Source organism: Myotis davidii, unplaced genomic scaffold (genome assembly GCF_000327345.1).
Source record: "Myotis davidii unplaced genomic scaffold, ASM32734v1 scaffold46, whole genome shotgun sequence".
NCBI classification, from domain to species: Eukaryota; Metazoa; Chordata; class Mammalia; order Chiroptera; family Vespertilionidae; genus Myotis; species Myotis davidii.
The window spans coordinates 1,317,825-1,330,635 of NW_006383006.1; the positions used below are offsets into that span (position 1 = coordinate 1,317,825).

General features: G+C 53.7%; 1 protein-coding gene across 1 annotated transcript in view; it reads right to left on the minus strand.

Moving 5' to 3' along the window:
* Positions 1 to 12,811, minus strand: part of DUOX1 (dual oxidase 1) — a 38,515-nt gene that overhangs the window by 2,857 nt on the left and 22,847 nt on the right. Inside the window, exons 22-31 of the mRNA XM_015557513.1 lie at positions 10,464 to 10,533; positions 9,946 to 10,071; positions 9,225 to 9,403; positions 8,709 to 8,939; positions 7,790 to 7,889; positions 7,499 to 7,548; positions 5,384 to 5,511; positions 1,520 to 1,673; positions 897 to 1,126; positions 492 to 650 (exon numbers count right to left, since the gene is read on the minus strand). Coding sequence (XP_015412999.1) covers positions 492 to 650; positions 897 to 1,126; positions 1,520 to 1,673; positions 5,384 to 5,511; positions 7,499 to 7,548; positions 7,790 to 7,889; positions 8,709 to 8,939; positions 9,225 to 9,403; positions 9,946 to 10,071; positions 10,464 to 10,533 — 1,427 coding nt within the window. The remainder of the gene's footprint in view (positions 1 to 491; positions 651 to 896; positions 1,127 to 1,519; positions 1,674 to 5,383; positions 5,512 to 7,498; positions 7,549 to 7,789; positions 7,890 to 8,708; positions 8,940 to 9,224; positions 9,404 to 9,945; positions 10,072 to 10,463; positions 10,534 to 12,811) is intronic.

Here is a 12,811-nt window from a genome sequence, read left to right on the forward strand (position 1 = left end):
GCAGGGGCCTGCCACAGGGTGCAGGCTGGGGTGAAGGGGCCTGGCGTGGAGGGGTCCTGAGGGCCTGGGCTGTGTTCCTGGAGCCAGCCGTGCCCATCAGCCCTGCCTACCGCCTCCTGTTCTCTTACTCTTGAGAGCAAAGCCAGTTTCACCTGTGCCCCACCCCAAGCGTGCCCTTCCTTCTCCCAGCCCGACAATGCCTCAAGTGCTAGCTTTCCCTGTAGGAGGGGAGTTTCTTCACCTTTCTCCGGCCTGCCTGGAGGGATTCCCTGTGTGGGGTGCTTCATAACTGAGGGAAGGAGCTCAGGGGCATCAACAAACGAACTCTGTCCTTTAGGATCTGGGGATATCCTGCCCACCCCACCCCAGCCCACCCAGGGCCAGGCCAGCTTGGCCTTGCCTAGATAGGGAGACCAAGAACAGAGGCCGGAGAGCCAGCACAGATGGACACAGTGATCAGGAGCAAAGGACATGGGCTGGGGGGCACTTACCTTCTTACAGAACACTTGGCAGCTGACTGACGACTTGAAGACCAGGTCTTTGAGGATAGAAGCAAAGGGGGTGACCCCAATGCCCCCTCCTACCAGCACTGACACCTCAAACTTATGCCACTCCTGGTGGCCCTCTCCAAATGGCCCATCGAGGTACAACTGCAGGGAGGAGAGTGGGTGTGAGTTAAGCTCTCAGCTACCACCACAGTTCTGAAACCAGAAATGAGAGGCAAGAAAAAGCAGGTAGGTTAATGGAGTGAGGGGGGAGGGGGACTGTGGCTTTATCTGGGACAGCCAGTGTCTGGATGGCGGAGGGAGGAGCACAGTGGGCGTCTGGTGCTGCGGAGTCGAGGCCTACTAAGGGGCTGCGGGAGCAGGTGGCACATCTGGCCCGGGTCTGGGCACCTTTGGGTATCTGGCACAGCCGTTGGTTGGGGGTGAGTAGATCTCCCTGAGGCGAGTGGTCCAGGGCCCTGCCGCCCGGATGTGCAGGCTGAGCGTGTCCTCGTGGGGCGCAGAAGTCAGTGTGAAGGGGTGGTACTCGGTGGTCCCCAGAGCCAGGCAGGCGATCCGCACCCACTGTCCTGATTTGTACTCAAAGCCTTGAGGCCGCTGGAACTGCAGGTGGGTCACCCCTGAGGAGGGGAGGTGGGCGGGAGGCTGCTGTCCTGAACCCAGCAACAGTGTGGTCTCCAGAGAGTTCCCCCACCGCAGCCTCAGCTCTGCTCTGGAATATGCCAGGGGAACCCCCCCTCATCAGACCTCATTACTCCCCTCAGGCCCTGCCTGGCCTGAGGAGGGGCTGGTGGTCAGCAGGGCAAGGAACAGCCTGGCCTGGGCTTCTCCTCTCTGTTGTGAAAGAGGCTCAGGGCCCCTGGCAAAGAGCTTCTTTTACCAGCTCCCCCATCCCTTCCACCCCAAGGCCCCTGCCAACTCCACGGGGCCAGGCTAGGAGACTGCAAGGTCCAGGCTCTGCTCTGCTTCCCAGTCCCCCCAGGCTGGGCCCCTGACAGCCTCTCGGCTGGTACCTGAAGGCAGCAGCTCGGCCTTCACCACACCGATCTCCACCTTCTTCCGGCTCAGGCTCACCAGCTTGTCCCCCCCGTAGATTAGTGCCGGGACCAGGAAGAAGATGTGGAAACGGGGCAGCTGGATCAGAGCGAAGCTGCCGTGGATGATGAGCTGAATAGAGTGAAGGATACCGCTCAGACCCGGCCACACCCACAATGGTTCTGTGGCCGGCTCGGAGCTTAGACCCCTGTATCATTCCTCACTGGCATGTCCACGCCTCACCTCACCGTGTGCCATGCTCCTTTCAGGTTCCAAAACCGAACCATTCCCAACCCCATCCTCCAAAGCATCCTTGACGAATAAGACTATTTGCATCTCTCCGACACCATGCTAGGACCTAAACCAGTGATGGTGAACCTATGACACGCGTGTCAGAGGTGACATGCGAACTCACTTTTTGGGTTGATTTTTCTTTGTTAAATGGCATTTAAATATATAAAATAAATATCAACAATATAAATCTTTGTTGTACGATGGTTACAAATATCAAAAAAGTTCTATATGTGACACGGCACCAGAGTTAAGTTAGGGTTTTTCAAAATGCTGACACGCCAAGCTCAAAAGGTTCGCCATCACTGGCCTAGACCAAGCCATGTCAACTCTCCCCTGCACTCATGCAGTAGCCTCCGAACTGGTTTTCCACTGGGTTTCCCCATGTGATCGATTCTCTTCAAGGCAGCCAGTGTGACTCTTTAAGTTCATTTTATCGTGTCACCCGCAGCTTTAAAAGCCTTAGCGGCCTTCTCATTGCACCACAAGGCCTCGTGATACTCTGATCCCTGCCTGCCAAACATGGCCAGTCCTTTCTGCTCCACGACCTTTGCACCTGCTGTTCCCTCTGCCAGAAATGCTCTTCCCCTGGCTCTTCCTAGATGATCTCCATCTCGTGCTTCAGGTCTCAGCAGAAACACCGCCTCCTTGGGCTTTCCCCGAGTCCCCTCTGTCACAGGTCCCTGCTAACTGCCTTCAAAGCACTTGTCAGCCACAGTAATTGTGATTCTCCATCATTGACCCGTTTGCTGTTGCTTTCCCCAGTGGACTGCTGGGGTAGGTCCTGCTTCCATTTTGTTTGCCACTATTCTCTCAGCTCCTAGTGGTTTCTGCCTGGCACATGGTAGGCACTCAATGAAAGAAGTTCCCCCAATGTATCTTCTGCCTTTGGAGTCTAAGAACACATAACCAGTCTCTGTTTTCCATGAAATAACTGACAGGCATTGTCCAACTCTAGTCCTTTCCTCCATAAGCTGGTCAGACACTCCTTGCCCCGTTCCTCCCACTTGCTTGCTCCTAAGTCTGGTCAGTCTGGCTTCCCCCTCAAGCTCTTCTCACTGAGGGCTCACGAATGGCCAAACCCCAAGGTGTCCTTTCAGACCACTTTCGCTCCCTGCCTTGGCACCTGTGGCACAGTGTCCCCCCCAGCCCCCCTGACACTCCCACAACAATACAATGCTCTCCTGGGTCTCTGTCCTCTCAGGCCTCTCACTCTCCACCTCCTGCACTGACTGTTCCTGCTCCACCCCAGCCCTTGTGTTGCCCAAGCCCAATTTCCTCACCCTCTGCTTGTCTTTCTATGCTCTCCCACGTAGCATGGCTCCCAGCTGAACCACCGCCTCTCAGCTTCAGTGCAGTTCACACAGGTCGACCATGTCCTGCCACCACCTAACGCCCTTGGCCAGCCAGCACTGTCTCCTCGGTGCCCTGAATACTCTGTCATCATCCACACTTTCACACCTGTGCTCATGCCCTCCCTTCTACCCGAAATGCTCTTCAGCTTCCACTCTGCCCTGTCAAACCCTAGCTTATCTCTCCGTAAGGCTTGGCCCAAGTCCCATCTTCTCCCCGAAGTCCTCCCTAACCAGTTTGGCCCAAATGAGGCTCCCTTCAATGAGCTCCTGTAACTTACTTTTCTGAACACTCAGCTCAGCAATTAATCCTGTATTGCCTGCTCATGCCCATCATTTCACATGCATGGTGCTTACCTCTGCCGCAAATCCTAAATTCCTGAGGGCAGAGCATCCAGTCTCCCCTTCCCTGCAGGGCTCAGCACAGAGCTAGGACCTAACAGACTCTCAGCACAACTGTTAAACTCTGCTTCCTCATTCAACTCTCCCTTCCCCCAGCTGAGGGTCCCCGAACTCGTGAGCCTTTCCCCACAGGATTCACTTGAGCCTCTCAGAGCTCTCCTCTGAACTGGCTCCAGTCCCCCCAGTTCCTCTTTCATTGTGGAGCCCACGCCCACCCCCAAGGCTTTCTGAGCATCCAACCAGGCTGAGAACAATGCCAGGGTGACCTCATGCTATACGCCCTGTTTGGTGTTAGCTCTACTTTTTAACCACAATCTGTCCTCTGGCTGCGGAGCTGGGGGAGCAGCTGCCAGCTCAGCTCTGGCTGTGCTAGCCCTGCCTCTCCAGCTTTCTCAGGGTCTACTCCACCCCACCCTGGGTCCTTTACTTGTAACGTCTCTTTCTGCCTGAGGTCAAGTGGCCACACCTGTGATAAATGGGAAGGAAGCGGGTGTTCTGGCCCTGACCAACCCCCAGCAGAGAAGCTCCCAAGCTGCCAGGGCTAGGACGGCCCAGCAGAGGGGCCTACTCCTTTCTGAGCTGCTGACTTCCCTGCTGGCAGGAAGGGTGGTTCTGAACTCCAGTGATTCTCCCCAACCAGCGATTAATCAGAAAGGGGTCTTGGTCTCAGGGAGCCAGTCTCCCATTAGTTCAAGAAGCTCCTCTTTCACCAGGAATAAGAACATCACCTCCACCCCTGCCAGAAACAGTAACGAGGGCTCCACCCATTACCGAGGAGGCGGTGAGGAAGGGATAAATTAGCTTGAGAGAGATTTCTTTGGAAATAAACATCATCAGTTCTAGGGAACAACCTAAGCCGAGGCTGGGTAGTCACCTTCAGAACTGTGAAGTACCAAGCCTTGGGCAAGATAGAAATAGACCCTTCTATCAATGAGGACGGAACAGCCCCTGGGAGGAGACCCCTGTGTGCAGTTCCGCCCAGAGCCAGTGACGGAGAAGGAAGCCATAGGGACTATGCATTTCTTAAATGCTCCCAGCCAAACTGTCATTACTGGGGACTTGGTTTAGCTCCTCAACAAGCAGGTCCTCAGGGTCCCCTTTTGGGAACTGCCTGTGTCCCTGAGGAAGGTAGGCCAAGCAGCTGTGACACAGGCGCACAGATCGAAGTCAGCTCCGAAGCAGCCGACAAACCCAGGGAAGCGGGAAGGGAGCAGGACAGGAGAAAGGAGGGAATGTGAAGGAAGGCAGGCAGGAGCCCAGATTAAGGAGAAGGAAAGGGGAAAGGTGGCCTTCAAAATCCAGTTTATCAGCAGTCCAAGTGAAGACTTTGGGAGCGAAGTCATTAGCTTTATAGGTAGCACTTAGTTGGGTGGGGTGGCTAACATCTTAGAAAATGGGATCAGAACAAAAGTGGCAAAACCCAATGAAGATAAGTCTCTCTAAAAAAGGGCAATGCTCCCTTGAGTGTAGGCAGCCCACCCCGGAGCCCTATCCGGCCACTCAAAGTGGAGGAAGACTGGCTGGGCAAAATGATGCGGGGTATCTGCTGGGAATGCAGATCCGTCTGCTGGAGCTGCTACTGCAAAACGCAGGCCGGCAAGTCCATCTCCAAGCGCTGCGTATCAGGGTCCGTCTACTTGAAAGTGCCCTACCATCCTCTCCATCTTCTAAGTGACAAATGAAGAGGATACTTGAAATAACTAAGGGGACAGAGAACTGACATCTCAGCCCTCACTGCCTCCCGGGGAACGTCTTGCCCAGACCCCATTGGCCTGGCTCAGAGCCAAGAGTCCTCACCAGGACGTAGAGCAGGACGTAGAGGTGGTGGGTCAGCCAGAAGCTCCGGAAGCTGCAGCGCCGGAAGTGGCGGGAGGCGAAGACGTACATGACGGCCAGGACCAGGAGCATCATCACCCCGGTGAGGCCTGCAAAACGAACAAGGGTTCCGAAGGGCAAGGGAGCGAGGCTGTTCTGGGCCCGCCAAGGGCCTGGGCCCTTTGCCACCCCACTGCCCAGCATCTTCCTCTGTTCCTCTCCCTTCACACCACTGGTCACAGGTACCTCTCGCTTCTATAGACCCTACTCATCCTTCAGAGACTTTGTCAGGATATATATATATATTTTGCCTCCAGTCTCTTTATTGGTGGGAGTTTAAGTTGGTGTATCTTTTTAAAAGTGTACATACCCTTTGAGTAAGGAATTCATCTGTTAGGAATTTATTCTACAAATATATCAAGAGGAATGCAAGAATACATGTACAAGATGTTCATGGCAACATAATTTGTAACAGTAAAACAGCTAGAAATAACTTATATCTCCAGTGGGGGTTGTGCAGGAGGCAGCTGATCGATGTTTCTCCCTCATTGGTGTTTCTAACTCTCTATCCCTCTCCCTTCCTCTCTAACAGCTGGCTGTGTTCCCCTGTGATGGAGTTCTGACTTGGCTCAAACAATAGTTCATTCAAGTGGACACTTTCTGGGCTGTCATGGAAATGTCAATAAAAAATCTGGTTAGTCTGAATGCTGACTCCGGGCTTTTATTTCTGCTAAGCTGGTCTCCCCCTCTTGGGGGACTGAAGCTGCTGCCTCCTCCTCAGTGTCCTCTACCTTAGTCACAGTAAAGTGTGGCATTGCTGTTGAAATCCTGTGCTTTTTCTGTATTTAAACTTCCTTCCAAGTCTACTCTGCCCACCCCTTCCTCGCTGTGTCCCTTTCAGATTCTGTCAGGATATTTTTCAAGTACCTGTGTTTTATGTTCATCACTTTCCTGACTCTCAGCTTCACAAGAACAGGGCCAGGCTAGGCTAGTTCACCACTGAACCTAGTGTAGGGCCTAGTGTAGGGCCTGGCACACCGTGGGCCTTATATAAATGTATGTTGGATAAATGAATGCATGGGGCTGGGACTCTGGACATTGCAGGCCCTGCCTTATGCAGTCAAGGCTTGTACCAAGTCCCTGCAGCACCCCACCTCACTGCCACAGCACACAGCATGAGCACTGGTAAGTGCTACCCTCAGAGACCCCCCCTGGGTTCAGCCCTGAGTTAGTGGGAGGCCCCTCTTCAGAGGGAATCCCAGGCCTGGGCTACCCAGGAGGGCAATACTGGAGCCAGAATGGGAATGCAGGGGTCAGGGAAGGGCCCCTCAAGGATTAAGGAGGAGAGGGGCACAAATTAGGAAGATTAGAGCCCTGAAGAACGGCAAAGCAGAGGTTAAGAAGGGATCTAACCAAAGCCTGTCAAGTACAGAATGGAGAGCAGAGCATAAACACAGGCTTATCCTGGAAACCCCAGTGTGCAGGAATTAGCAGGCACTCTCTGAAGTTCAAAGCAGATCACTTTGGGATTAAAAAAAATAAAAAATTAAAAAACGGTGCTTTGTTTCATAGCGGAGTGAGTGTAGAAAACGTGTTGCCCCAAGGAGGGAACAGATTGAAAATACAAATAGGTTGAAGAAGTGTTTGAATAAATGCACAGCTAATAGCTCTAAAATGGGTGATTATGGGGCGTTAGGAATATGCCTCGAAACAGCCCTTGTCAAGACAGCCTAAAAGGGGTGGGGAGGGGGGTCTGCCTGACTTGACAAGAGCCTGGTCCCTCCCCCATGCAGCTGGGGCACAATGTTTCTCAGAACCAGTCCTGGCAGGTGTGTGCACCAGGGGAGCGGAGGGGGCCCTCCCATCCCACAGAGGGAGGAACTAGTTCAGAGCTGGGGTGGAGCCCAGTCAAGCTCCGGAGAGAAGCACTAGAAAGCAGTCTCCTACTGCCCAGGAGAGTCCTCGGGCCAGAGGGCAGGGCCTGACTGACCGTGAGAGCCCAGTGGGTGCAGCTGGGCTGCTCTGTTGGTAGAGAGAGCCCAGAACCTGGAGCTCGGAGCCAGGCCCAGAGATTCACGGAGCAGGAAGGGCTCTCACCTGGCACCGTCTGGAAGAACCACCAGTAATACTTCTGAGGGAACTCGGACCTGTGGGGAAGGGACGCAAGGGAGGATCCTGAGAGGAGATGTCTGGGACGTCCAGAAAGGACCCTCCAGATGAGGCACCCCAACCCAGCCACAGCCCCCCTTTCTGCTGACTCGGGGCGGGGGGCTCAGGCTGGTCATTGTCTGTCCTATAACCTGGAAGGTGACACTCTTCTCTGAGCAGAGATAATTAGATTCTTTCCACTCACAAATAATACACCCTTTCCCCCCGCTCACTACTCACCCATCATCATGGAAGAGGCCAGGGAAGAGGCAGGAGAGGATGCTGAGTGGGCTGATGGAGAACAGGTACACGTTCACCACGTGGCCTGCGCTGTGTAACACTAAGGAAGACCAGGCAGATGGGTGAGCCTGGGGGCAGCCACGGGGGGGGCGCTCAACCCATTCAGCCCAAGGCGAACTCCCACCAGCCAGAGCTGGGGACCTGAAGAAGGACCCTAGGGGGTTGGATTTCTGATCTCTGAGAAACTTCCTGTTCCTCCCCATGTCCCATATACACCCCCCTCCATGAAGACAACCATGAGTCTAAATTATATATTAAAAGTCCACTCCTTTGGTTCCTCTCACAGAACTATCTTTTAAAACATAAGCGTTGCAAGATGGCACATTCTGTACGCTCATCCTGGGGTGTTAGGAACCTGTCAGGTGAAGGCTGGTGAGGTGGCCCTGAAAGTATAGGAAGAGGCACTGGGGTGGGGGTGGGGGGCATTGAGGGGCTCTGGGCTACTGCACACCACTGCCGGCTGCCGCCATCCTTATGAGAAGGACCTTGAAGACTCACACTCAAGTGAAGCACAGCCAGCGCTCACTCTGGGAGAGGGACTAGGGCAGTGATGGCGAACCTATGACATGCGTGTCAGAGGTGACACACGAACTCATTTTTTTTGGTTGATTTTTCTTTGTTAAATGGCATTTAAATATATAAAATAAATATCAAAAATATAAGTCTTTTTTTACTATGGTTGCAAATATCAAAAAAAATTCTATATGTGACACGGCACCAGAGTTAAGTTAGGGTTTTTCAAAATGCTCACAGGCCGAGCTCAAAAGGTTCGCCATCACTGGACTAGGGGCTCTCGGAGGAGGGGAAGCCAGTGGGGGCGGAAGGACAGGGAGAGGATGCCCTCGACCCCAGGCCCTGCCTGTGAGGACGAGGGCAGTGGAGGCGATGAGGCGATGGAAGTCCACGGCGGCGTCGAAGGGCACGTAGCGGTTGAGGAAGGTCTCCCGCAGGAAGGTGATGAGGTTGCGGCACATGGTGAGCAGGATGTAGGAGAACATGAAGGAGATGCTGGCGGCCGTGCCCCGCGACAGGATGATGCCCACAAAGGTGGTCTGTGCGATGCCCGAGGGTGGCGAGGCAAAGGCGTAGTCTGCGGAGGGGCCCAGGCGGGTGAGGGGGGTGGGGGGCGCAGTGCAGTGGAGAGGGCGCTACCGAGGGAGGTCACCCGCAGGCCCCGGCCAGTCCTTGCCCACAATCGCCTCCCCAAGTCCCCATTCCAGCTGCCCAAACACCCACTGCAGGGTGCCCCCAGGGTGTCTGTCATTCACACAGTAGGCCCGCTCTGTCCTCCCCGCAGCCGTCAATCAAGCAGGCCCCGCCCCCAGGGCGCTCTGTTTTTGTGAGCCCCGTCCCCACCCCCGGGGCCAGCACGCACAGTAGGCCCGCTCCAGGAAGAGGCCCGCGGCGATGGTGTAGAACACAGCCACGCAGCCGATGTGGCGCCGGTAGTTCTCGATGAAGCGCTTGAACTGCTGCACCGTCTGGTGGCGACGGCTCCGCTGGAACTTCTGTCGGTGCGCCTCAGTGAACAGCCGGGGCTGAAACAACGTCACCCTGGGAGACAGCAAGTCTTCGCTCTCTGATAGGGACCCGGCGCTAGTGCAGCCCCGCTCCCCTCCCAGTCTGAGCCCGGGAGAAAAAGGGCCCCGAGTAGTTCAAGCTAAGCATGGCTCAGAGTCCAAAGGCTATTACCACACTCTTCCAGCGAGCTGTCAATGCAGGGACCTCTGTAAGTGGGTCGGTTCATCCCAGGGGACGCATTTCATCTACCCCAGTTCTCACTCACAGACAGCCTTTTCCTCTCCCAATCTGAGCTCCCAACTCCACATCTCTATTCTCACTCTACACTGGAGCTCAAAGGTCGCCTCCTCCAGGAAGCCTGCCCTGACCTCCCAGACAGAGATGAGCATTTCCTTGCGCTCTGAAGCCCCTTGCTCTTACCACCATTATACCATTCAGCAGTGGGACACTGCAGTTCTCAGTGTACCAGGCTGTCTCGTATGAGGCTTAAAATAGTGCCTGGCACCAAGTAATCAATGCACGCATGCTGAAAGGATGGATGAACTGCCTGGGCTTAGGGGAAGAAGCAGGCGTACTTCTTGCCAAACCTCCGTCGAACCTCCTGGGGAGGATCGGTGTCCATGGGGCACTGCAGTCTCTGTGGTGTCCGCTCCACCTCGACATCACTGCGGGGACAGCGAGCACCCACTCTGGGAGAGGGACTAGGATAGGAATGCAGGAGACAGAATCTTGGTTACCCAAGCCACTTGGTGCTCCATTGCCCCTGCTCTGCCTCCATACCCACTCTGTTGAAGAAGGGCCAGAGCTCTCAGCCAGAGGACAGCAGGATTCCCAGAGACCTAGATAGAGAATGAGTCGCATCCTGGGGGTTCTAGAGAGGGCTGTCACAGATAGCTGTGCCCGTTACAAGGGCCTCTGACCCAGGCCACAGGTGAATGCAGGGCTGTGTCAGCAGGGGAAGAAGTGTCTTTTTCTGATTTGCATGAAGGCATGATATAGGCTAGTGAGGGCTGTGATCCCCGTCATTTTGGGGAGAAAAATGGCAACTCCCGGTCCCCAGCCCTCCGTCCAACATTCCCAGATGGGGGCTCACCAGAGCTTATCCTGGCTGATGTAGGAGGCTCTCCGGCAGAGATCCTTGATGCCTTCAGGCACCTCCACTCCTGCAAAATGGAGAGCTGGGCTAGGGAGCAGCTCAGGGCCTGGAGCCTCAGAAGGACCTGGCTCAAATGTCCAGACACTATACGGGTCGCCTAAGACCATCCTGCATATCAGATATTTACATTACGATTCATAACAGTAGCAACATTATAGTTATGAAGTAGCAACGAAAATAATTTTATGGTTGGGTCACAACATGAGGAACTGTATTTAAAGGGCCAGAAGGTTGAGAAGGACCCTGCTATAGAGGGTCCCTGGCCAATACCCTACCTCTGGGTGCCCCAGCCTCAGCCTGTGTCCCCAGTGGAAGCAACCCTAGCCCCCGTTGGTCAGGGAGAAGGCCTGCAACAAAGCTGGCCTGGCAGGCTCCCCCTGAGTGTGTGCTCACCTTCAGTCTCACTCCTGGGACTAGAATCAGGCTTATGGGGCGGAGTTCAGGAACTATATGCAACCCGTCTGCTAAAAACATTCTGCCACAAACCCCCACTAATGACCCTCCAGCTTAAAATCTCCGTGGAGTTAAGTGTAGAATCTAGGTGGTGCATATATGGGAGATTCCACTTTTCTGTGTTGGAAAATGTTCATAAGAAAATGGGGGTGGGGGGAGAAACACCCTTCCAGGAGCTGCCCATTGTTCCCTGTCTGGGCTGAGCACTTAGGGACAGGGCAGGACTGAGCAGCCAATCCAGGTTCTCACAGGAGACCTGGGAATCTGCAGGTCACTTCCAAGTGCTAAACCAATCCTAAAGATTACCCTGGTCTACAGGCCAGAGGCCAAATGTGATTAAGCTGAATTTAATGAAATCAGAGTATTGAAAACAAAGTAATCTATCCCCTCTCAAATGCTTTAGCAAACAGCAGATGTGGCAAAAACGGTAACAAATGACAAATCTAGGTGAGGGAGAAAGAGATGCTCCTTTAAACTCTAGGTTTAAAATGTTTCAAAGTAAAATTTGGAGGAAACAATAAAGTACAACAATTAAAAGTCAAATGGGCCCTGGCTGGGTAGCTCAGTTGGTTAGAGTGTCATCCCAATACACCAGCAGTTCTCAACCTGTGGGTCGTGACCCCTTTGGGGGTCGAACGACCCTTTCACAGGGGTTGCCTGAGACCATTGGAAAACACATATATAATTACATATTGTTTTGTGATTAATCACTATGCTTTAATTATGTTCAATTTGTAACAATGAAATTGGGGGTCACCACAACATGAGGAACTGTATTAAAGGGTCGCGGCATTAGGAAGGTTGAGAACCACTGCAATACACCAAGATTGCGGGTTTGATCCCAGAGCACATACAAGAAGCAACCAATGAATGTAGAAACAAGTTGAACAACAAATCTCTCTCTCTCTCTCCAATAAAAAAAATTTTTTTTTCATTAAAATGCCAAACAAAATACTCATTGCTAACCTTCTACTTAATCTCCTTTCCCAAGCCTGGTCCTTCCTCCACCCCAGGGGCCGTATATCCGGGACTCTGGCCTGCGCTCACTTTAGGCACCCTCTCCTGCTCTGCCCTCAGGCCTGGGTGCCTCCTGCCCTGGCTGCCTGGGAAAGGTGAAAAGCTGCAGAATTAGACTTGCTGGGTCTGCACTCTACCAACTCTCCTCCCTACCTGGGCAGGGAAGCCCTGACCAGAAGCCCAACTGTGCCTTGTCTAACTCGCCCCTCTCACCTGGACTGCTCAGCTCCCCCAGGGCCTCATAATCCTGGGAGGGGCTGGGTTTGGTTTCAACATGCCCCAGTGAGAATCCCAGGCTGTGAAGACACAGTAACAGCTCAGAGCAGGCCAAGCAGTCCCTCTGCCTCTCTCTGCCCACTCCTCACCCTGATTCTAGCCCCACCCACTGAGTCAGACACAGGGAGGGCAGGAAGTAGGGGGGAGACAACAGAAGTGGGTCTCCATGCACTTAGCAAACATTTACTGACCACTCCTCTGGGGAATAAAGTGGCAAACAAAACTAGAACACCCACCACTACCAGACATCCCAGCTGAGATGGGTATGGCCGGGGTAGGGCTGTAATGAGGAGACACTGTTTCCCTTCTGCACTGGGCTCCAGGCATAGGGTTCTTTGACAAGAAAGGAATTCCAGCTGCCATTCCCCACGCTATCCTGACCCTGCACACCCCACCAGCAGGGCTGCAGTATGACTGCTGTGGGTCCCAGGCCCCGTTGTCTTCCTGGGCCTCTTCCTCCATTAAAAAATAAATTTAAAAATTATATTTAAAATAATTATATTGGTGTAAAGCAGAGGTGAGGAACCTTTTTTTCTGCC